The 25,125-nt window shown below is 39.7% G+C and overlaps 1 protein-coding gene across 1 annotated transcript in view; it reads left to right on the forward strand.

Annotated features, from left to right (window-relative positions):
- Positions 1-829: 829 nt before the first annotated feature.
- LOC118856197 (glutathione S-transferase A4-like) overlaps positions 830-25,125 on the forward strand; it is a 62,749-nt gene continuing 38,453 nt past the window's right edge. The window contains exons 1-3 of the mRNA XM_036766343.1: positions 830-931; positions 2,588-2,639; positions 6,439-6,571. Coding sequence (XP_036622238.1) covers positions 845-931; positions 2,588-2,639; positions 6,439-6,571 — 272 coding nt within the window. The 5' untranslated portion in view covers positions 830-844. The remainder of the gene's footprint in view (positions 932-2,587; positions 2,640-6,438; positions 6,572-25,125) is intronic.

The raw sequence follows: 25,125 nt of genomic DNA on the forward strand, positions 1-25,125 counted from the left end.
GGTAACAACATACATTTTGTTGAAATGTATTTCTACACAGGAGAGGAAATGAGGCATTGTATATAGATAAACAAGCCACTTCAGCCTCAGGAAGAACTGGGTTCTAATCCTGCCTCTGACATCTACTGGCTGTGTGACCCTTGGCAAGTTGCTTAATCTTTCTGTGTCCCAGGCAACTCTCAGACTGAAAACCCCAGGACAATGGAAGATCTGTTATTGGTAAAGGGAATTTCCTCACCAGGGAGCTGACTACATAATGAAAGCACAGGTCCATATAATTTACTTTGTTTGACCTAACTGAAAGCTTTTCTATTGACTTGTGATTTCAAGGTTTTGATAATGAATTCCATACAGGAAGGCTTAAGTTATATCTGTAAACAGGATCACCCCCGAAAAACACCTGGAGTAAAAAAGAGAGTTATAAAGGATCCGTTATACCCAGACTTGGATGACCAACTTTTACATAATGATCAAAATTTTCCTAGTCACAATGAAAGAAACTTCATCTTTACATTTCAAATGTCCTGTGTGGACCAGATTAAGCTGATCAGTTCCTACTCACCAAAGTCCCACATGCATTTCAATCAGTTAAATAGATCCCTACCTAGCATCCTTTGGTCTGTCTTTGGAGGAAAATGGGAGGTCTGAATCCTGCCCTTCACACAATTCGCCTCCCTCTTCTGCTCTCCCCCATCTGCTCTCTGGATTATTCGCCATTAGTGTTTGGGCTTTCCTCATGTATCACCAGTACAGCCAAGAATACGAAAAGGACAGCTTGCATATTTAGGTCTCAGTCAGATTGTTTGTTCTCTTTTGTTTCTCAGAAAACGACAAATTGAAAATCATGGCTGCGAAGCCCAAACTTTATTACTCCAATACAAGAGGCAGAATGGAATCTGTGCACTGGCTGTTGCCTGCAGCTGGGGTGGAGGTAGATGTTTCATTTCTTAGACTAAGTGAATATTTACTAGTGGAGAAGTCACATGGAACTTACTGAATGACTCCCTCCAAAAAAGGGGTCTAACCACTGTGATCACCATCTTTTTTTTTTCTTTAACATTGAACTGAGTCTCAGGAGCAAGTTGAAAGGCCCATTCATCTTGATAATTAAGTGTTGATTAAGTTCTCTTTATGAAAGTAGAATCAAAGCCTGGTGGAATGGTCACTGGACTTGGATTCAGCAGATGTGGGTCCAAGTCCTGGTGATACCACCAGCTAGCTATACACCTGTAGGCAAACCTCTTTACATCTCTAAGACTCAGTTTCATCATATATAAAATAGAGGAGTTGGACTAGGTTATCTCTGAGATCCTTTGTAGCTGTAACATTCTGTGATTCTGTGATCTTTGCCTATTCTATAATGACTTTTAAAAAAAGTTTCCTATTTGTTAACACAAAAAATGATACTAGTTCTGATTAATTTCACTAATAGACAGACTATTATTATTTACTATTGTTATTAATTGAAAAGCCTGACATTTTGGAGAATTGAAAATATCAAGAAACAGAGGTTGTGTTAGTTTCTAAAGAGATTTAAACAATCTTCATTTTTGTGGATTTTATTTTTTAAAGATTCAGTCAGGATTGGGGAAGGTTCAGATTCATTATATACAAGGTCTTCCTAAAGTCTTTGTGAAGTTTCTAAACTTTTAAACATTAATAATTTAGATTGATATGCTAGAAAATATGTGTAGTTATCTTTCAGGTGGTAATGAATGATTTTTCTCCTCCTCTTTTATATTGGGAAATCTCTTCACCTCTTTGGGGTTCAGTTTCCTCTCCTGCCAGATGAGGAGATTAGAGGAGATAATCGCCAATGTTCTTTTCAGCTTTACCTGTTTCCTAGGATCTGAGGGCCTTCAGTTCTGATAATCATAGCACCCTGCTCTGTTACAGGACTGAAAATACAGCTACTTTGTGGACAGATGTATAATGTGGTTGCTGTAAACTTGAACAAACTTCTTTTTAAATATTGAAAAGTTGTTTCTATTGTATCTTCAACTGAGGTTAGATATAAAGGTCTGCAGAGGTTTTAAGAGGACCCTGGATGGATAGATATATTAGGTTAGTATGTAATAAGTGTATTATTGTTATTCTAAATGAATTAAAATTTTTAAAATATATTTACAATTACAATCTATTGTAATTTAGGTGTTTTAGTGTCTATGTTGCAGATATCAATAGATAGAACCCACATAAGTAGAAGTTCTTTGGGTAGGTCCTCAAAAATATTGCATTAAAAATGTAAAAGGGGATTCTGGGAATAAACAGTTTGAGACTGTTGGATGAGAGCCTCATAGAATCATAGGTGTAGAGCTAGAAGGAACCTTGGAGGTCTTTTAGTCCAAGATCCTCATTTTTGCAGAAGAGGAAACTGAAGCCCAGAGAAGTTAAATGACTTGCCCAGGGTCTCCCAGCTAGGAAATAGGTACCTAAGGCAGGATTTGAACTCAGGTCTTTGTGACTCCTACTCTTGTGCTCTACCCATGACACCACCTGGCTGTCTTAGGTGATCTCTAAGGTCCCTCTCAGGGTTAACATTTTATGATTCCATTGCTCTGATACCCTGCTGTGTCCTCTTTTGTAGTATGAAGAAGTGCTTTTCAGAACAGCTGAAGATTTTGAGAATTTAATTAAGGGTGAGTTCAAAGCCTTGCTGTTGTGCTGTACTGCTCCATGAAGGTCTGACTAACTACCATTGCCTTGCCTGAAAAGATACACAGAGAATCTCTAAGATCCCTCGTACCCCTAAAATTCTCTGATCCTAGAGATGTGAAAAAGTATGTTATAATCATAGCACAGATGGGGAGTTACACAGAACAGGACACAAGGGTGCTTCTCCGTGCCTCAGAGGGAGGGTTTGAATTTCAAAACAAACACATCAGGGAAGAAAGTAAAGCTTTTTTCCTCCTTAAACAAAGGGCCCTTGCCTTCTACAGAGGAATGTGGTGGAAATAAAGAGTGAAGGGATTTAAGACTGGAAAGGTTAGGTGGCAGTTGGGTCATGTGATTCCATGAATTCCAGGAAAGAATTGGAAAAGGAAGGTTATCTGAGGGTTAGTTTTTTTTTTTTGTAAAAATAAATTGATAATTGCTGCATTTCCTTGAGTGTGAAATGGGGATGATGATCATATAGTACCTGCCTCCTAAAGTTGTCAGGATCAAATGAGATAATATTTTTAAAAACACTTAGCCTAGTACCTGGCACATATTAGGCACTCAATAAATGCTTATTTCCTTTTTTTTTTCCAGAAGTTGGCCCCACCCACTTAGAAAATAAAATTTCTTTCCTCTGAAGCAGAGTCCTAGCTCTCTATAAACTGTCTTTACTTAAGGCAGCTAGTTGGTATAGTGGATAGCCTTCTGAACCTGGAGTGGGAAAGACCAGAGTTCAAATATTGCCTCAAACCTTTGCTGTGTGACCTTTGTGCTATGTGATCCTGAGCAAGTCACTAAACTTTCAGTCTCAGTTTCCTCATCACTAAATGGTTCAGAGTTACTGTCAGGATCAAATAAGATAATGTATGCAATGCGAAGTTCTTTGCAAACTTTAAAATATAAAAATGCTGATGATCATTAACTGTGGGAACCCAGGAGTCAGGAAATGGGAATGGTGTGACATTGAGTAAGGAGAATGAGAGGAAGCAGACTTGACCTAGGTAAAGAAGGTGAATGGGCAACATGGCAGCCCTAGGCCTTCTAATGAGCCAAGTAAACATTTAAGGCTTCCACAAAGTTCTTTCTTTATAATAACATGTTCACTACAAGTAGTATTGTATTTACAGATCAGAAAACTAAGGCTCAGAGAGGGTAAATGAATTCTCCAGGGCAACACAGCCAGTGATTGGTAGAACCTGCATCCAAACCCAGGTCACCTGATTTTAAATCTAGTGCCCACCATACCATACTATACTACTGTGACCTAAAGAGTACCAGGAAGTTCCCATCTAGCCTCCGTTGTAGAGGAGCTTTCATTCCTGAAATTCTTTGGGGGTAAATTTTAACCTGTTCAGGCATACACTTATAAAATGTTTTAATTTGCTAACACAAGGATGTGAATTAGCTTTCATTCATTAAATGAGCATTTGCTAAATGACTAGCATTTGAGGAGCTCTGAGCTGAGTAGCTCAGGAAAATACAAAGATAAATAAACCAGGGATCATGCCCTCAAGAATTTTACAATCTATTTGAGACAGAGATCTCTAAGGTCCCTTATAGCTCTCAACCTAGGAAACCAGATTAGAATGTAACTGAGAAACGTTTAAGGAAATAAATAAAAATACAACACAGATGGTGTTAATTTGTTGTTTTCTAAATCAATATGTAGTGCACAGGGATCCCTTTCTAAGTGGCATAGCAGATAGAGTACCACCTCTAGTCAGATACATTCCTAAACTCAAATCTAGCCTCAAACACTTACCAGCTGTGTGACCCTGCAGGGTTAACCGTGTTTGCCTCAGTTTCATCATCTGTAAAATGTGCTGGAGAAGGAAATGGCAAACCACTCCAATAGCTTTACCAAGAAATCCCTAAAAGGGGTCACTAAGAATTGGACATGACAGAAAATGAAAAAGGAGATAGGGGGCTACAAAGAGTATGAACCAGGGGCAAAGTAGCTACTGGCCAAAAGACAGCTAGGAAAAGAAGTGAAGCCCTGATGGGACCTGTCTGCTGTAGGAGACTCTTGAGGTACTCACTAATCCAACCAAAGGCCCCAGATCAAGAGTTCCAGAATTGAAAGGGTGACGTCTGCAAGACATCTTCTCTGGGCCAGTGAGCAAAGGCATTTGATCTGGCCAGGAAAAGAATGGGAAGTAACAGGGATGGGATATAAGACTAGAAAGATTTTGGAGGTCATGGAAGAGTTTGAATTATTTTTTAGTTTTATGGTAATTCTTTAACAGATTTTAAAAATGACAATAAAGCTCATACTTTGACAAGTGTTAGTAAGTAATCTAATTACAACAAAAGAAGAGAAATAAATCTGAGTTGTTACTATACAAGCACAATGTTGCCTTCTTATGGTACCAAAAGGACTAGGTATTAAATTCAGCCAATAAATTTTAGCTTAATGAAAATCATCCATTTCTACATATCTTACTTATAAAACGTAAACAGAAAATAATCAGATTACATCTTTTACTTACTTACAAAATAAGCATCTAATGAATCAAAAGGTATGGGGAAGTTTGGTTTCATATGAGCCCCCAAATTATTTTTCAGGTATTTCCTTCTACTTCTTAGTCATTAAGTCCACAGGTTTAAACATTAAGTCACTACAAATACAAAATAAACAAGCTACAAATGTCTGAATAATTATTTATAAAAGGGAGAAAATGTAATTGAAAAACTGATTAAAAATTCATTTGTTACTATCTAAAGCAGAAATATGCTATTCTATTCGTTACTAAAGCAGAAATATGGCTTTGAATCTCAAAAAAACCCCAAAATATGCTATTCTAGTTTATTTCTGTAAAATCACAAATATAGCCCCTGCCTTTAGGATAGCTACTTATGAAAAAATATAGCCTGTAGGGAAAAGTTTTGGCCATCTTGTTAAACAATCTGAGGCTTGTCTGCTAACTGCTCAAAAAAACTGAAGAATTTCCAACACGTAGTTTACTTATCATTTATCACACTTAAACAGAAGAGTAATAATGTGTTACACACAAAAGCTACATTACAAAGAGGGAGTTAGGGGAGTTTTTTGTGCAAAGAAATAACTTGATAATTGCCTTCATTCCAAAACACTAGTTAGGAAGGACAGTTTGGAAAAGACAGAGACTGGAGGTATGGAGATCAATGAGAAACATTGAAACAATCTAGATGGGAGCTGATGAGAACTAGGGTATGGCAGTGAGAGCTGGAGAGAGGATGGCTCAGTTTATCAACAAGCATTTATTAAGCATCTATTGTGTACCATCTACTATCTGAGGCATGCAGATATGAAAAAATAAAAGTCTCCCTCAATGAGCTTATATTTTTAAAAGGAAGCAATATATACAAATATAATAATTTATATAGCACTTTTAAGGCCAGCAAAGCTCTTAATAAGTTTAATCCTTACAACAACCCTGTAAACTCTGTGATATTATGATCCCTATTTTACAGATGAGGATGCCGACATTAATAGGGTAAGTGATTTGCTTAGGTTCATATACCAAGTGTCTGAGATAGGAAGTGAAATCTGGTCTTCCTAACTCCAAGTCCAGAACACTGTCCACTGTACCAGCAATGTAAGCAAACACGGGGGAAGGGAATAAACATGTATTAAACAGGTTTTGTACCCTTCTCGGGCCTCAGTTTCCTCCACTGTAAAATGAGAGAGTTTAAATAGATAATCTCTAAGTTTCCTTCTGGTTTCAGCACTATCATTCCATGACCGTACTTCAGTGAAGGGGAGTAAGCTACTGATTTGTCTTTTCTTTCTGTTTTTAGGTGGAAAACTAACGTACCAACAAGTGCCAATGGTTGAAATGGATGGAATGTACATGGTACAAACCAGAGTCATCCTGAAATACATAGCTGCAAAATACGACCTGTATGGGAAGGACCTGAAGGAGAGAGCACTGTACAGTAATCATGGCATGCTTATAATAGAACATAGAAGCCACCTTTTTCATTTTAGGAAATTTCTTCTTAATAATTGAGATTGGCAACTGATTTGTCCTGGATCATAAGGCCAGTAGAGTTCAAAGGCAAGACTTGAACCCAGGAAATTTGGCAACTGATTTGTCCTGGATCATAAGGCCAGTAGAGTTCAAAGGCAAGACTTGAACCCAGGAAATCCTGACTCCAAGGCTTGCTGTTTATTCATTACAACCTCTGTCTCAGAATGAAATTGTGTTGAACAGTTGCCTTATTTACTGTATAAAAGCAGTAATGCTCTTATCAGCATGTTATGAATATTTAAAACTTTCTCACTTCCTTTCCCCATCTGAGATGCTCTTGGACTGAAGTTGGCCTTGTAGTGGGTATCTCTACCAGGTAAGACAAAATCTCTAACTTTGCAGTAGACAGCTGAATATAAGGTAATGATATTGGTTTTTGTAGACTACTTATCAATCAACTACTAAGTAAAAATTTATTAAGCATCTCCTATGTGCCAGACGTACTACTCTCAAGGATCCAAAAAAGCCCAAAACAGTCTCTGCCCTCAAAGAGCTTATATTCTAATGGAATGCTTATGGAATATATTCCTACTAATATTGTAAGGCCCATTTGGAAGGGGCTGGCCCACCCACAAACACCTAGATGACTTGCTCAGGAGAGAAAAAATAATGGCTTCACTGAATTGCCAGTTGAATCTCAAAAAAAACCAAAACAATGAAAACAATTTAAAAATAATTTTTACTGCTTTGAAAAAGCATGCGTTAAAAACAATAAATATCTTCACTACTTATTAACTCAGTGAAAGTGAAGGTGTTTTAAAAATTAGTGTCTATGTTTATTTGCTCATCATAGAGAGGGCATGTTGAATAATGGAAGGCCACCCATATTGCATGAATCATCAAGAAGCATTTATTAAGCACCTACTATATTTTTGGTGGTGTTCTAGGCCACGGGGAAACAAAGAATGGAAATATTGAAACAATTTTTATTTTCAAGGAATTCTTTCATGTTTTGGAGTCAGAAAGAACTGGATTCAAGCCCAGGCTTAGACGCTACCTGTTTGATCCTGGAAAGGTTTTTAACCTCTCAGTGCCCCCCTAAAATGATAAGTGAAAGGTGACTTGTCAGTTTGGGGGGTTGAGGGAGAAGCCCATGCTGATGAAATCATAGGTGCAGACAAAAACATAAAACCAAAACAATGCATGCTGAATTATGCTTTACAATGGTGATCATGAGATTGTGAGCTCCTTGAAGGAAGGGACTGTCTTTGGATCTTTTTGTATCCCCAGCATTGAACAGAGTCCTTGCCACGTAATAGGTGCTTAATGAATGTTGATTGGTTGATTACTTTTGCATGTGTCCAAACCAAGTGAAAATATCCTTGAAAACAGAGGTTGATGTTTTTAAAGCCCTGAATCAAGGTTTCCTTCATTCTAAAGAAGATCCTGGCTGCCAATCTGTAGACGGACTATTTTCCATATCTGTGCCCTAACATATCTATGTTTTATTAGGCAGTGTTCTTATCCTGGGGCTTGTGATTTAAATTTAATTTAATTCAGTTAAATTTAAATATTTTAATAACTATATTTCATTTAATTGGTTTCCTTTGTAATCTTATGTATCTCGTTTTATGCATTTAAAAATATTATTCTGAGAAAGGATACATAGGATTAACTAGATTGCTAATGAGGTTCATGACAGTAAAAAAGGTTAAAAATCTGTGGAATAGAGGAAAAGCAGAAAGTGTTAAACATAATAGGATCATAGATGTGGAGCTGAAAGCAACCTTAGAAATCATCTATTCCACCCCCCCCCCCCCTTATTTTACAAATGAGGAAACTGAGGTTCAAAGGAGGTATTTATCCTATTCAATTTGAATTGCCAGTGATGACTGCTTTTCAGATGAACAGATCTGTTTGAAGAGAGAGGCAACAATTTTAAACTAATTTCTTTTCTGTCGGTAGGTCTGTTCTTCAAAGTAGGTCAGGTATTCAAAGCTTCTCCAAGGGGTCTTTGGCCACGTCCCTGGTAGCAGAAATGATACAATTTTGGTGTGACCTAGAATTTCATTGGCAGAGGGAATTACAGTAAGGAAATCCTTTTTAACAATGCAAGTCAGTAACAACTACGACTTAGGGTCTTAGAGAGTTGCTTACAGTCACTTGTCTAGAGTCATGCAGCCACTATGTGTCTTTGATGGGATGTGAACATGAGAACCTGAACATGAGTCACCTAATTCCAAGGCTGACTCCATAATGAGGGGTTCTTAACCTGGAGTCCATGAACTTTTTTTTAATTGGATAACTGTACTTCAACATAATTGGTATCCTTTGTAATTCTGTGTTTTATTTTATGCATTCAAAACATTATTCTGAGAAAGGAGCCATAGACTTAACCAGAAAGGTCCCAAAGTGGCTTATGACACATAAAAGGCTAAGGTTCCCTGCTCTTTATTTCTCCCTGATGAGTCTTAAAGTCTATAGTATAATGATGCATTAATAGCTCACATAAGACATCTTTCTTTGGTATGTCACAACAACACTTTATGCTTTTAAAAGTATGTTCATGGGCAAAATTTCATTTTATCTTGATGTGAATCATGCAAGGAAGACAGAATTATGATTCCCATTGTATGAGATCACTAAGGCCCAGGGAGGAGAAATGGTCGGTCAAGAAATAGCTCAAAGTCATTGGGCTATTTTGTGCCAGCAGTGGAATTAGAATTCATATTTTTAGAGAATCCCAGAATTTTAGAACCAAACCATATCTCAGCAATCATCTCATCCATCTATATTTTCTTTCGTTTGTGTGTGTGTGAAAGACTAACTATATTTACCTCCAACCTATCCTGCCCCCCATTTATTGTATTTTCTCCTTTGACCTTGTCCCTTTACAGAAGTGTTTGCTTCTGATTACCCCCTCTTCCAATCTGCTCTCCCTTCTATCATGCCCCCACTCTTATCTTTTCCCCCTCTACTTTCCTGTAGGGTTAGATACCCAATTGAGCGTGTATGTTATTCCCTCCTTAAGCTGAATCTGATGCGAATAAGGTTCACTCATTCCTTTTCATCTCCTCCTCTTTCCTTCCATGTGTACCAGTAAGGCAATAATAACAATGTAGTTGATAATTGTCAAAATGTCTATGTAGTTCTATATCACAAAGTACATAAAACTCTCCACATAGAAGGTAGAAAAAGTAAACCATTTATTCAGACACCAGAGAACCATATCCCACAAGCCATTTATCCAGTCAACCACAGCAGCAAAGCATTCAATACACAATATAACAACATGAAGCCTCTCCAGCCCAAAACCTCTCTGACCCCCTGCTGGGGTCTTCCCCAAAACAAACTCATAGTACAGCTAAGTCAGCCTGTTCAGTTCTAATAATCAGGAGGGCAGCCATTAGCAGCTATAACATCTCTCTCTCTCTCTCTCTCTCTCTCTCTCTCTCTCTCTCTTTCAGCATTTTTCCTGTGACATAACTTCCTTTTCCTGTCAGGAAGCTCCTCTCACCATGTAACTTAGGCTTCCTGTGATGTAAGCAGGTCACATGGCCTATTAATGGGTAGGAAAGATCTTCAAATCAAAATTGCTAATACAGCAAGTCACTTAAACCCAATTGCCCTGCTTTCCCCCCTTCAAAAAAAATAATGAAAAATAAAATTAACGGGGGGCGGAGCCAAGATGGCGGCTGGTAAGCACGGACTAGAGTGAGCTCCGTACCCAAGTCCCTCCAAAAACCTATAAAAATGGCTCTGAACCAATTCTAGAACGGCAGAACCCACAGAACAGCAGAGGGAAGCAGGGCTCCAGCCCAGGACAGCCCGGATGGTCTCTGGGTGAGCTCTATTCCACACGGAGCTGGGAGCTGGGAGCTGGGAGCTGGGAACGGAGTGGAGCAGAGCCCAGCCTGAGCAGCGTGGACGATCCAGACCAGAAGCCGGGCGGAGGGGGCCCTAGCGCCCTGAATATGTGAGCTGCGGCAGTTACCAGACCCCTCGACCCACAAACACCAAAGACTGCGGAGAAGGTTAGTGGGAAAAGCTGCGGGGTTCGGCTTCCAGCCCCGGGGGCAGCGGAGGTGGGGCAGCTACAGCTGTTGTTACTTCCGGCTCCAGGCCCACCTGGTGGGAGGAATTAAGTGGCGGATCGCAGCAGGGGTGCACAGCCTGCCGAAGATCTGAGCCCAGTCTGGACTGGGGGTCCTTGGGGAAGGAGGAGTGCGGCTCTGACAGAGTTGGCACCTCCCCCCCAAACGTAGAACATAGAACTCTGTAATCTACAAGCAGTCATACCCCACTGAAAAACTCAAGGGTCAAGTTAGTTGGTTGGGAATATGGCCAGGCAGCGAAAACGCGCCCAGATTCAGTCTCAGACTTTGGATTCTTTCTTTGGTGACAAAGAAGACCAAAACATACAGCCTAAAGAAGACAACAAAGTCATAGAGCCTACAACCAAAGCCTCCAAGAAAAACATGAACTGGCCCCAGGCCATTTAAGAACTCAAAAAGGATTTGGAAAAGCAAGTTAGAGAAGTAGAGGAAAAATTGGGAAGAGAAATAAGAAGGATGCGAGAAAACCATGAAAAACAAGTCAATGACTTGCTAAAGGAGACCCAAAAAAATACTGAAAAATACACTGAAGAAAACAACACCTTAAAAAATAGACTAACTCAAATGGCAAAAGAGCTCCAAAAAGCCAATGAGGAGAAGAATTCCTTGAAAGGCAGAATTAGCCAAATGGAAAAGGAGGTCCAAAAGACCACTGAAGAAAATACTACTTTAAAAATTAGATTGGAGCAAGTGGAAGCTAGTGACTTTATGAGAAATCAGGATATTATAAAACAGAACCAGAGGAATGAAAAAATGGAAGACAATGTGAAATATCTCCTTGGAAAAACCACTGACCTGGAAAATAGATCCAGGAGAGATAATTTAAAAATTATTGGACTACCTGAAAGCCATGATCAAAAAAAGAGCCTAGATACCATCTTTCAGGAAATTATCAAGGAGAACTGCCCTGATATTCTAGAGCCACAGGGCAAAATAGAAATTGAAAGAATCCATCGATCGCCTCTGCAAATAGATCCCAAAAAGAAATCTCCTAGGAATATTGTTGCCAAATTCCAGAGCTCCCAGATCAAGGAGAAAATACTGCAAGCAGCCAGAAAGAAACAATTTGAGTATTGTGGAAACCCAATCAGAATAACCCAAGATCTGGCAGCTTCTACATTAAGAGATCGAAGGGCTTGGAATGCGATATTCCGGAGGTCAATGGAACTAGGATTAAAACCTAGAATCACCTACCCAGCAAAACTGAGTATCATGTTCCAAGGCAAAATATGGACTTTCAATAAAATAGAGGACTTTCAAGCTTTCTCAGTGAAAAGACCAGAACTGAATAGAAAATTTGACTTTCAAACACAAGAATCAAGAGAAGCATGAAAAGGTAATCAAGAAATGGAAATTGCAAGGGACTTACTAAAGTTGAACTGTTTTGTTTACATTCCTACATGGAAAGATGATGAGTATGATTCATGAGACCTCAGTATTAGGGTAGTTGAAGGGAATATGCATATATATATATATGCATATATATATATATATGTTTAAGTATATATATAAGTGAATGTGTATGTATGTATGTATCTATGTGTATATGTATGTATGTGTATGTATGTGTATATATATATATATGTAAAAGAGAGAGAGCAGACACAGGGTGAGTTGAGGATGAAGGGAAGATATCTAAAAGAAATAAAATGAAATTAAGGGATGAGAGAGTAACATACTGAGAGAGGGAGATAGGGAGAGATAGAATGGGGTGGATTATCTCGCATAAAGGTGGCAAGAGGAAGCAGTTCTATGGGAGGAGGGGAGAGGGCAGGTGAGGGGGGAATGAGTGAACCTTGCTCTCATCAGATTTGGCCTGAGGGGGAATACCATACATACTCAGTTGGGTATCTTACCCCACAGGAAAGAAGAGGGAGGAAGATAAAAAAAAAATAAAAGGTGGGGGGATGATGGAGTGGAGGGCAGATGGGGGTGGAGGTAATCAAAACAAACACTTTGGAAAGGGGACAGGGCCAAGGGAGAAAATTCAATAAAGCGGGATGGGTTGGGAAGGAGCAAAATGTAGTTAGCCTTTCACAACATGAGTATTGTGGAAGGGTTATACATAATAATACATGTGTGGCCTATGTTGAATTGCTCAACTTCTTAGGGAGGGTAGGTGGGAAGGGAAGAGGGAAGGGAATTTGGAACTCAAAGTTTTAAAATCAGATGTTCAAAAACAAAAAAACTTTTTGTATGCAACTAAAAAATAAGATACACAGGCAATGGGGCGTAGAAATTTATCTTGCCCTACAAGAAAGGAAGGGAAAAGGGGATGAGAGGGGAGGGGGGTAATAGAGGGGAGGGCTGACTGGGGAACAGGGTAACCAGAATATACGCCATCTTGGAGTGGGGGGGGAGGGCAGAAATGGGGAGAAAATTTGTAATTCAAACTGTTGTGAAAATCAATGCTGAAAACCAAATATGTTAAAGAAATAAATTGCATTTTAAAAAAATAAATAAAAAAAATAAAATAAAATTAACAAGGTGGAAAGTAGCGCGGTAGGGGTCTGCCCTCAGCACTGAGCTGATTATCCTGTGGAAAAGTAATATGCACTCCTTTCTTTCTCTGCTTTTCTCTTTCCAACCCTTTGACCATTCTTATTATACATCAGGGAGGAAGTGAAATTCCATTTGGTCCAATTCGCCTCCTGTGAACAGGCTTAGTAAAGCCTTCACAGGGAGAGGCTGTGGGAATCATTGCATAAAGAGGAAGTTTTGAAGTACTTGTGGATTTTGTTTACTCTTGTCACCTCCATCAGGAGAACAGAATTTCCATAGAGGGTCAGACCTTATTAGGGTTTAGATTTGATTAGTTTAGATTAGATTAGATAAGAGATCTAATATAAATCATCTTCATTCCTATCAATACCATAATCCAACACGATTCTGTTTTCCATAAATTCACAATAACATCATATATTTAGATAACAGATTCCAAAGGACCAATGTAGCAGAGATAGAGAACTAATCTTGGCGTCAGGAAGGCCAGGGTTAAAGTCTGCCACACATACAGACTGGAGAGTGGGATTGGGGGGGAATCCTGGATAATGATCTCTCACTGCTCTGGGTAGCTGTCTGAGACTATAAATTGGAGAGCAAGTGCTATTATGCATCAGTAAAAGGAGCTTCCTTACTGGGAGTTCCCCATAGCAATGAAACCACAGGTTTGTTTAAAAAAAAATTGAACCAAAAACCTGTCTTATAGTTAAGGAAACTAAGGCACAGTAGGGTGAAGTAACAAGTGAGGCATGAGTGGAATACAATGAAGACCCCTCAGGGGAACCTAGGCATATGGAACTCCCAAGATGCTGCGATACCCCACACTTAGCCCCACTTTGACACTATGCACAACTTTACTGTAAGAGCAAGATTAGCTTCAGAATGTTCCAGGCAAAACTCCTAAGGCCAGTGGCCTAAAAAGGGGAGATTAGAATTGTGCCGATGTTGTATAATAATGATAGCTACACAGAATATTGATAACCACACCTGCCTGTACTTTTTTAATGTCACTCTGTACTTTTTCCATGTCTCACTGTACTTTTTTCAATGCCACAGGGAAGGGAGGGGAAATTCTGCTTTTAGATTACACACCCAAAAGCTCATGACTCTGAGCCAAGAGGAAGGGGGTTTGGGAAAAGGGGAGCTGTGGTCAGGGTCTATAAAATTCAGTTCTTTTTGCATATGATGCAGTCTGACACTAAGAACATTCTCTGTGTGAGTTGCCCTTTCTCGAGATCATAATAAAATTCCTTTCTGCTTTCTACCTTGAGAAGCCTCTGACTTTAATTTGGGTAAGGGTCTGTGTCCCACACAGCCTTGGGGGTTCATCTGGTATCCCCCTTATTTGAGGAAGAGTCCCCCAGTCGATCCAAGGACAGGTGCCAGGTGGCCATTTGCTAGCAGTCCTTGGCGGGATTTCCTTTCACTCTTAAGGAACAGACCTGAAGTGATGTACTCAGAAAAAGTGGAAATGAAAGTAAGGAGCTCCACACATGCTAGCAAAGACTGTCAGTAGAGAAAAATGAATACCAGTCACCTAAGTTGTGTGCACAGCCCAGGTAAGCGAGAAATGTGAGTCCTGTAGAGGGCGAGACTGGTGAACCCCTGGGTGACCACTAGGGAGGGAGGAGGGGAAGGTCTAAGTGGTTCAGATCTGTAAGGCTCCTTCTTCTTTAAAGGAATCCAAAGAGGAGGGTCTAGGCAGTTCAAGTCCATAAGGTTCATTCTCCCTGGTGAGACAAGTGAGTTCTGATAAAAGATCTCGTGAACCATGGGGAAAGAACAATCTAAAGTAGCTAGCACGAAAAATCTTCCTAATATTCCAGAGGATAGTCCTCTTGGGAGTAGCCTTAAAGATTGGGATGAATTACCAAAATATAAGGGAAAAGATAAAAGGAAAATGATCAAGTATTGTTGTATAGTTTGGGGAGGCGCCCCACTTGGAGGAAACATCTTCTGGCCAATGTATGCATCCTCTGAGGACTGAGTGTACCAACAACTAAATGTATATGTTAATTCCAAAGTCCCATTAAATTCAGAAGAAAGTGAATATGCAGCCCTATGGCTGCAGGTGACAGGACAATTTGTGTTAGCCACAAGGAGGAGGGGCCCAAAAGGGAATTGGAAGAACTGAAGCCCCATCCCTGGGACCCCTTCCTCTCACTACCACCCACATATGCAGCCCCACCACCAACCTCTCCCCCAGTTGCAGAGGGATGGGAACCCACTTTGGCCCTGCTATCCCTTCCTCTTAAGGAGGGGGCAGACAGTGATGTGATTGATTTCAATTCATCCACCCCTCCCCACCCCCACCCCCCAACCCACCATGGCCCTCTTAGGAGAGAACTTACACAATTGATTAAAGATCAGGAGAATTTCCCCCTCCCCTCTAAGACCAAAATCAAATCTTTCCCCTTAAGGGAGTTTCTGTTAGCCCAGGAAGGATTGGGATTTGTGAATGCCCTTTTGAGTACCTCACATATTAGGGGATTTAAGAAGGAAATGAAGTCTTTAGTGGAGGATCCCGTGGGACTATCAGAACAGATTGACTGATTTCTTGGTGCCAACATTTTCACCTGGCCAGAACTAATGTGAATTGTAGGGATCCTCTTCTTGGGGGAGGAGCAAGGACAGGTAAGGAGAGCTGCCATGAAAACTTGGGATGATTAACACTCTCTAGTACAGGGAGGGCCTGGGGAGAGCAGAAATTCCCCTTTGAAGACACAGGGTGGGATCATAACAATGCTGCCCATAGGGAAAGTATGAGGGATTTGAGAAAATTGCTAGTCAAAAGAATTGGGGGGGGGGGCAGCTAGGTGGTGCAGTGAGTAGAGCACCAGCCCTGGAGTCAGGAGGACCTGAGTTCAAATCTGACCTCAGACACTTGACACATGTACTAGCTGTGTGACCTTGGGCAAGTCACTTAACCTCAATTGCCCTGCCAAAAAAAACCAACCAAACAAACAAAAAACAAACAAAAGACTGAGGAAGGCAGTTCCCTGGAGTCAGAATATGAATAAAGTGGCAGGGGTTAAGCAAGGGAAAGATGAAAGCCCCTCAGCCTTTCTGACCAGACTTAAGGAATGCATGAGGAAATTCTCTGGATTAGGGAAAAAAGACACCACTGCCAAAGTACAAAGGGAAATACAAGAAAAAAGAAAAATGCCGGCAATGTCTAATTTGTGCAGTGGATTCTAAAAATCCTCTTTGAGCTCTGTGTCATTTTCTGTCTTTATCTGTTCTGTGTTCATGTGTTTCTGTATGAACAGAGTGTATTATCTGACTTTTCTTGGAATGCAGCTCTTTCTTTCCCTCTCTTCCCTCCCTCTCTGACTATAACAGCATTAGAGGGCGGGAGAGAGAGAGACACACAGAGAGAAAGATATTTTTTTTTGTTTGGGTTATATGATGGAAAATGCAGGTTGAAAAGGGTAAGAGAAGTCTCAGGTCAGAACTAGAAAGAAATAAAGGGGCTTTAATCAAAGTCCACCAGAAAGGAAAGGCAAGAAAGTTTAAACATGTAGGAAAAAGAGGAGCATGTGTAGAAAGTTTAAGGAAGATATAATCTATTTGCACAAACAGAGTGAATAGAGGTTTTGAGAGTAAAAGGTTTGGAAACTTTTGGGAAAGTTGTTGACAAAAAACAGTTCTCCCTCTATCTCCCTTCATTCCAATTCTGGCCAAATTTGGAATGTGAAGAGAGATAAGGAAGAAAGCGGGAATCTTTTCCCTCAGATTTAAGTGAAGTGTGTGACATGTTTAAGATAAGTCAGAATGTATTATACTATTTGGCACTAAAAGAGAGGAGGTTTGCTTAGCTTCTATTGAATTTCTAAATTACTTGGGGAAAAAGGGACTTCAGGTCTCAAAAGGGAAGTTACAGTTTGTTGAAAGGGAAGTTAAATACCTGGGGCATCTCATTAGTGAGGGAAGCAAGAGTCTAGACCCTGAACAGGTGGCTGGAATCCTCCAGACTGAACCTCCAAGAACCAAAAGAGCCGAGCAGCCCCTATTAGGAAGCAAAGGTTCCTCAGGGACCCTCCTGAAGGACCCTCCTCCTTTTCCACCAAATCCCCCTCTTCAATGACTCCTCGGACCTTTAATTCAGGCGCTGGACTCTACAGCCTCCCAGCACTTCCTGTTCCTTAGACCCTCTCTTTCCCCTTCCCAAATCCCTGATTCGGCCACCTGCAAATCCACAACCAGGTTCCACAACTGTGGGGAGAGAAGAAAAGCCTCTACACTTGGTAAGCCCAACATATGAAATGATTTGGGAATGCTATTAATGTCATCTGAAGGTTTCTGCTTATGTTATTATTGTATTTCTAAATTGTAGTAAAATTCCCCAATATTGTCAAACTTGAGTGACCATTGTGAGCCAGAAATGATGTTAAACAAAGCAATTTTTGATCTGAATTTTGTTGAAACTTAAAGATGGAGAAAAATTGTGTAAAAGCAGTTGTGTTACTTTATCAGCTTTGCTAACCCTGTCGTATAATGTTTTATAACTGCCATTTAGAAAACCAAGCATTTGCACTTTTACTTGTAGTTAAAGAGGAAGTTACAGCTAAAAACAATTTGGCTAGCACTTATGAAACTTGTAAGATTGTTAACTAAGTTATTTGCAGTTACTGTTTTAATGCTAAAACCTAAAAACTGATAATTGATTACTGTATGTAGAAAGAAGGGAATTGTGTAAATCTTTATTGGATTGGTTCTGCCCATTCAGAACAGTCTTCCTGTATGCATGGAGGTCAGCAGGAAAGGGCACCAGTATTAACCCTTCCTGGGTTCCATGTTAGTTCTCCTTATTTTGTAAAATTGCTAAGGTCCCTGTAAACCGTCTGTATGGGCTAGGACATCAGCCCAGGAAAAGAACTTGTTTCATTTATGTAGGTCCTAAACAATGAACTTAGCTTGCTGAGAAGTTGCAAGTTTATGTACAATTGATAGAAGGATTCTAACAATTGACTTTTACACCAGGACAAGTTTAAATTTAAGAAGGGGAAGGTGTCTAATGCAATCTCTTGTATATGTGAGTCCTAGTAAATCTTCATTGCTTATTGCAGCTCCATGAAAGTAAAAGCAACTGTATCTGTCCCTAAACTGTGATTGGTGAAACTTGCTGTTCAAGGCAAAAGGCACTTGGGACCATAACTAATTTTGTTTTGAGTTTGAATTTGGGTATAGTCTTCTGCATTAAAATAGTATCTGAGAGAAATTCCACAAGCTACTCAGAGGGAATGTGATCCTGTACTGTTAACAGGTGGAGGTTTGCATTTGGAAAAAAGCCGAGAGGACAATCTTAGCCTCAATCTAGGATGGGATCCTCCTGGTTTCCCCATTGTGTTCTTTTGGAAAGGAATGTTTCCTGCCTGACTATTCCTGAGTTTAGCCATGGAACAGATACTGCATGATTGGAGAACTGACTATATCTGACTTTAAACAAAGTAAGGATGTTTTATCCTGTCATGTTGGGTATGTCACATGTCCCTGCTTTTTCCTTCTATAGCAAATTTCTGTGATCAGAGCAAGTAGTCAGTATAAGATATGAGCTCTTTTGTGTTATCTTACTGGGCAATCTAATATTATTTTATCTAGAACTAGAACATGTGCAGAAATTTAGGCAAACTGCTTAAGACTCACCTTAAGATGTTCTCTTTGTTTAAAAGGATTCTGTGAGATATTTAGGGATTCTGTGATAACTAGGAATTTAATTTCTTGATAATACCCTGGAATTTGTGTTACTTAAGGACTTTTGTACCACCTTAGTAAGGGCCTTATGAACAAGGGTGGAAATGTACGTGAGCCAGTTAGGGCTCGCTTTGGAGATGTTCCTTAAGCAATGTGAGACTATAGTCGTATAATATCTTAAACTGATTATTGGAATTTGCTATTCCAAGACCTAATGGGACTGATAACTGATAAATCTCTAATCTCTTAGTGGCAAATTTCTATAATCAGAAGGTTTTGTAAGTACAGTAACAAATTTACTCAAATAATTGATTATGGAATGTCTTAGGTTACTATAGGACTGGGACTAGTGTTCCTGTGTGATTTAGGGTCCTTTAATTCTTGGCAATGTCATGGAGACAATTAGGTCAAGAGCTTGTGAGAATGTTATTTTGTTATTTGATTAATATCAAACTTGTCTAAAGTTTTGTTACAATTAATAATGCTAAAAAAAAGAAGAATGGCTTGTGGCTTATTTTGTAAATGCCATCAAAAGAAACATGGCATGACTAAAAGTTTAAGATTTTATATGTACTGTGTTAGAAATTGATTATTTAATATATTTATGGATGTATTGGAGTCTGTTATTAACTCCTTAAGTGAAATCTCATCCTCTTGGTGGGGAAATTAATAATGGATTAATGCAAAGTGTAAGACAGTAGGTTTTGATGTGAATTTCTCAAAGATGACAATTGGTCGAGGTTCCAATTTTGAATTTGTGCAAAAAAAAATGATCAGGGTATAAGGATTAGAAATGGTAACTTAAAGTTGCGCTAAGGTCACTTTTGTAGGAGAATGGACAGAAAGCTGGTTCCTACAGGAAGACAAGAAGAAGACACTGAGATGCTGTGCTGGAGATGACTGGAACAAATACCAAGGATCAGAGGACTTCATTGACGATGTTCCCTGCCAGACAACTGTATAGGAAAAGACTTTTTGAATCTTAAAGGGACAATCACATTATTGTTTTCTTTTGGGTCTCCGTATCTGTATTGATAAAGGGGACTTCTCCTTTGACTTATCAATGCATCGATCAATCCTTCCCATATTTACTTAAAGGGGTGATGGTTAAGGGGAAGAATTCAGATGTATCAATAGTGGTATGAGGGGTTCTCAGAAGGTTGAAAAGAAGAGGAAGGATTGAGTGGGATACAATGAAGACCCACAATGCTGCAATACCCCACACTTAGTCCCACTTTGACACAATGGCCAATTTCACTGTAAGAGCAAGATTAGCTACAGAATGTTCCAGGCAAAACGCCCAAGGCCATACCTCACAGTACTTTTTTCAATGCCACAGGGAAGGGAGGGGAAATTCTGCTTTTAGATTGTACCTTCAAAAGCTCATGACTCTGAGCCAAGAAGAAGGGAGTTTGGGAAAAGGGGAGCTGTGGTCAGGGTCTATAAAATTCAGTTCTTTTTGCATATGATGTGGTCTGACACAGAGCATTCTCTATGTAAGTTGCCCTTTCTCGAGATCATAATAAAATTCCTGTCTGCTTTCTACCTTGAGAAGCCTCTAACTTTAATTTGGGTGAGGGTCTCTGTCCCACACAGCCTGGTTTAGGACTGCAAGGCAAGTTTCATGACATCATGTTGAGGATGCATTCTGTTATGCACCAGTGGCCACCATATGCCACCATATTTCCAGCTTGTACCACTTTTGTGGCCAAACCAGCAGCCATATGTCCCCTTTGGTGGTCATATGAAAGAAAAACACTGGTCTTGAAAGCAGAAGATCTTGTTTCAAATCCTAGCTTTGTCATGATAAATATACAATCCCTGCCAAATGGCCGAGAGTCTCAGTTTATTCATCTGTAAAATAGGAATATACTTGTACTCACTGTGGTAGGGCAGAAAGTGTTTGGCAAGTAGTGAATAGAATGATAGACCTGGAGTCAGGCAGACCTGAATTCAAATTTAGCCTCAGTCATTTTCTAACTGTGCTACCCTGGGCAAGTCACTCAACCTATTTGCCTCAGTTTCCCTAACTATGAAATCAAGACAATAATGACATCTGCCTCCTAGGGGTGTTGTGAGGATCAAATGAGATAATATCCATACAATGCTAATCATGGTGCCTGATACATAGCAGACATTTAAATAAATATTTGTTTCCTTCCTTAAAGTACTGTATAAATGTGAGATGATGATGATTGCTGTTATATTCTACTCTACATCCAATCATCAACCTAGGGCTATAAGAACATTGTGTACAATGTTCTCCTGGTTCTGTTTACTTTAATTTGCATCAATTCATGTAAGTAAAGATCATACAATCTGAACCTTTCATTTTACACATGAAGAGACTGAGACCCAGGAAGGTTAAGGAATTTGCTCAAGGTCACCCAGGTAATAAAAGTCACAGTTAGAATCTGAACACAGTTGGCTGACTTCAGAGCCAGGACCAGGCATGTGACTACAAAGGGGCTCTGGTAAAAGCTAAGTTACTGAGTTACCCTGTATGTTATCCTTTAGGGGGGTGGGGCTTTTGATATATAGCTATAAGTCCCAAGCTCTCATACAGTCAAGAACAGCAAAGAGATTGCTCAGGAATGGAAGGTTAGTGGTAATATTTTCATAGAAGTGTCTCAAGTGAAGGGGCAGATTTTTAAAAATGCATCTTGATAGCTTAATTAGGCAAACAGGCTATTTGGGGGATGAATTTCATGTTTCTCGACTTCATGACTCAATGCTAATTGACTGTTTCTAAGCTTGTCTATAGGGGCAAAAAAAAACCCCACCCAGATAGATGTTTATTCATTTGGTTTAGACATAGTCCTGGGTTGTAGGTAAGAAACACAAAGCAAATTGTTTTACGTAAGTAGATCTATTCTGTGTTTACTTTGGGGGAGTTTAATCCAAGTCAGCAATTTTTGAGAGGATCTCAAAGTTTGTGGTATAAACTGTGTGGTGGATGGGCAGTTTGTTGGGGTAAAGGTGAATGAAAGAAAAACTCAGAGTGTTTGGAGAAGAGGTATGTCCTCTGAGTTTGCCTCTCTCAGGAATCCTGGGGAGATTACAAATTGTAATGAAAACTGCAGTGAGTTAAATGAGACTAAAAGGCTGCCTCTTTGCTTTTCTTAATGAGTTAAGAAACCCTTCATGCCCACTTATATAAAACCATCACTTTTAGCTGGCTTATGCCACTTAGAGTTTAAAAAATTGAGGTACAAGTATAAAGTAATGAGACTAATTCTGAATTTCCATAAACTGACCCTGAAGGAAAATGTGAAAAACAGGAATTCTATAAGCAATGAGAACATTGTTGAAACAAGGGTGGAGCTTCGCAATCTGAAGATTTTGAGGTAGATAATATTCAGTTTGCTGTTCAAGTTCTGATCTGTCTTAAGATGTGGGAATTTATAATCATACTTTGTACTGCACCTTCCAGGGGCTGTACTTTCCTTCCACATGGGAATTCACTTCATAAACATAAATAGCAGCCCTTCTAAGACTTGGTGAATGATTTGGGAAAGTTTCTGGGGTTGAAAAATTCATCCCCCTGGGCCTAATGGGGCACTAATGATGGATCCCTAAAAGGGGTTCCATCCTTAGACTGCAAAAGGCCAACCTGGTAATGAGATACATTGGACTTAGTTAGGATGATCCATGGACAAAAGAACCAATATGGATCTTGCCATGTCTGACCCCATATAAGAGGCATCTGAACTTGTGCACCTCAAATGTCTTAGAAAACCTAGGACAACCTCCATGTCACAATGAGGTATCATAGGAAGATGATATATAGTTGGTGGATCATATCATATAAAAAGGGGATTTCCTGGGCTCTTTGCCTAGGGCTTACAATTTGAGACAATCAATTGGACACTGGAAATACGAGGACAAAAATTAAGCAACCTCTGCTTCCAAAGAAAAATTACATTCTATCAGACAGAAAATCTGTACATATATGAGATATACAGAATTAATAGAGGGTAAGTTTTGGGAGGGTGGGCACTAACAGCTGAGGGAATCAGGAAAAGTCTAATTAAGTGGTGCTGGAGCCAAGACACTTTGAAACAGGAGTTATGTCACAGAAGAAACACTTAAAAAACCCTTCTGTGACTGGATAGCAATGGATTTATGACATCATCTGCAGGTCAAGGTTAAGTACATTTTGGGAATCCAGTCTCGTTTTTCAGGCTGTCATAGTTTCCAGTGGCAGTTTAGCATCAAAGGCCCCTCTGTACATTTGGACAAGTTTGGTATAGTTCATATACTCTAAGAAAACTGCCTTTAACCACCATTTTCTGCAGGACCTCAAAGATGGAATGTTTTCATCCTCTTCCTGACTGTAGTTGGCAGCTTGATGAGGCCATCAGGGCTTTTCACACTCCCAAAGTGATGAGTCAATGCCTTCTTTAGTCATTTGTGTCCCCAAGTAGACCATCCTCCCCTTTTTCACATGTGAAAGCTCCCTGGGACTGTCCCAAACTGTTGGTTTTCACTCCTTGGCCCCTTCTACTCCTGCAGTGTTCTAGTAGCATATGGCAGATGGGGTTCAACTTCCTCTTATCCTACTAGAGCAAGTATTATCTCCTGAAAACAATGGCAACTCTTTCTCTGGTCGTAGATGTGATCTCTGCCTCAGAGTTTGCCCAAGAGCGTGGGCTATCCTGGTAACATGCCCATGTAGGGGAATGTCCTACGCTAGTGCTTTTGCTAGATCTGACACATTTCTCTCTTGATCAGAAAGGAGGTCAAGGTCGATTTCTTTAGGGTTCAGTTTGAAAGTCCAAAGTAAAAAGATTTTATCGACAATCATTTACTCGGGAAACATTTTGTAAGTTGTTACTATGTGCCAAGAACTGTGATTGGCACTGGGGATATGAATAAAAAGCAAAACCTGTTCCTGCCCTCAAGGAATTTCCATTCTGGTAGTCACTTTCCTCGTGTTTCTATTCTCTGGGTAGGGAAACCTGGAAGAGTCCAGTACTTCAGAATGCTCACACACAGCTGCATTTGCCTCATTCTCCCTTCTAGAGGTGGTGCCCAGTAATCTATTGCTGCCTAGAGAATCCCAAGCAGTCTGCAGGACCCGTTCAGTGATGCCCCCTTCACAGTAGAATAGTATTCACTATATCAAAGAGAGTTTTGTGTGGATCTTCCTTTATTCCACTGCTTCAGTCATTTAATGATCCAGAACCCATTTCTGTAGCTTACCCTTACACCACAGTGTGATATACTGCCTCTTGTTATGTATGAATAAATGAATAGTTAGATGTGGTGGTGCACACCTGTAATCCCAGATACAGAGGAGGCTGAGACTGGTGGATCTCTTGAATTCTAAAGGGAGGAAAGGAGGAAAGGAAGGAAAGATGAAGAGAAGGAACATTTATTAAACACCTACTATATGCCAGGCACTTTACAAATATTACCTCAGCTGCAGTGGGCCATGCCAAACACCTTTTTGAGATAAGTCTGGTATCAGTATGGTGACCCCTTGAGAGCTGGGGGCCACCAGGTTGCCTAAGGAGGGGTGAATTGACATAAGTAAGAAACAGAACAGATTAAATCTCCCATGATGATGGACAGTGGGATTGAACCCATGAGTGGTAGCCATACCTCCAGGCTGAATGAGATACAGAGATCTAGTCTTAAATAAATAAATGAAAATGAGTGAATGAATGAAAAAATTTTAATTAAGCACTTACTATATACCAAACAAATACAGTCCTAAACCAAGTAATTATAAAACACTGAAAAATAAATATCCCTAATGAATAATGACTCAAAAATTTAAAATCTGAACAAAAAGACTATGTCAATATATCAAAAAAAAATTCACTATGATTAAGTTGCAGTTTCACCAGGGATGTAAGGAATGTTCAACATTAGGAAAATAATATGAATTTATAAATTAATAATATAAGATATATTAAATTAATAATATGAATTATTAATAAATTAATCATACTAAAACCTGAAATGGGGCAGCCAGGTGGTTCAGAGGATAGAGCACTGGGGTTGGAGTCATGAAGACTCATCTTCCTGAGTTCAAATCCTGTCTCAGACACTTATTAGCTATGTGACCCTGGGCAAGTCACTTAACCCTGTTTGCCTCAGTTTCCTCATCCATAAAACGAGCTGCAGAAGGAAGTGACAAACCGCTACAGTATCTTTGCCAAGAAAACCCTAAATGGAATCATGAAGAGTCGGAC

Source organism: Trichosurus vulpecula, chromosome 7 (genome assembly GCF_011100635.1).
Source record: "Trichosurus vulpecula isolate mTriVul1 chromosome 7, mTriVul1.pri, whole genome shotgun sequence".
Classification (NCBI taxonomy): Eukaryota; Metazoa; Chordata; class Mammalia; order Diprotodontia; family Phalangeridae; genus Trichosurus; species Trichosurus vulpecula.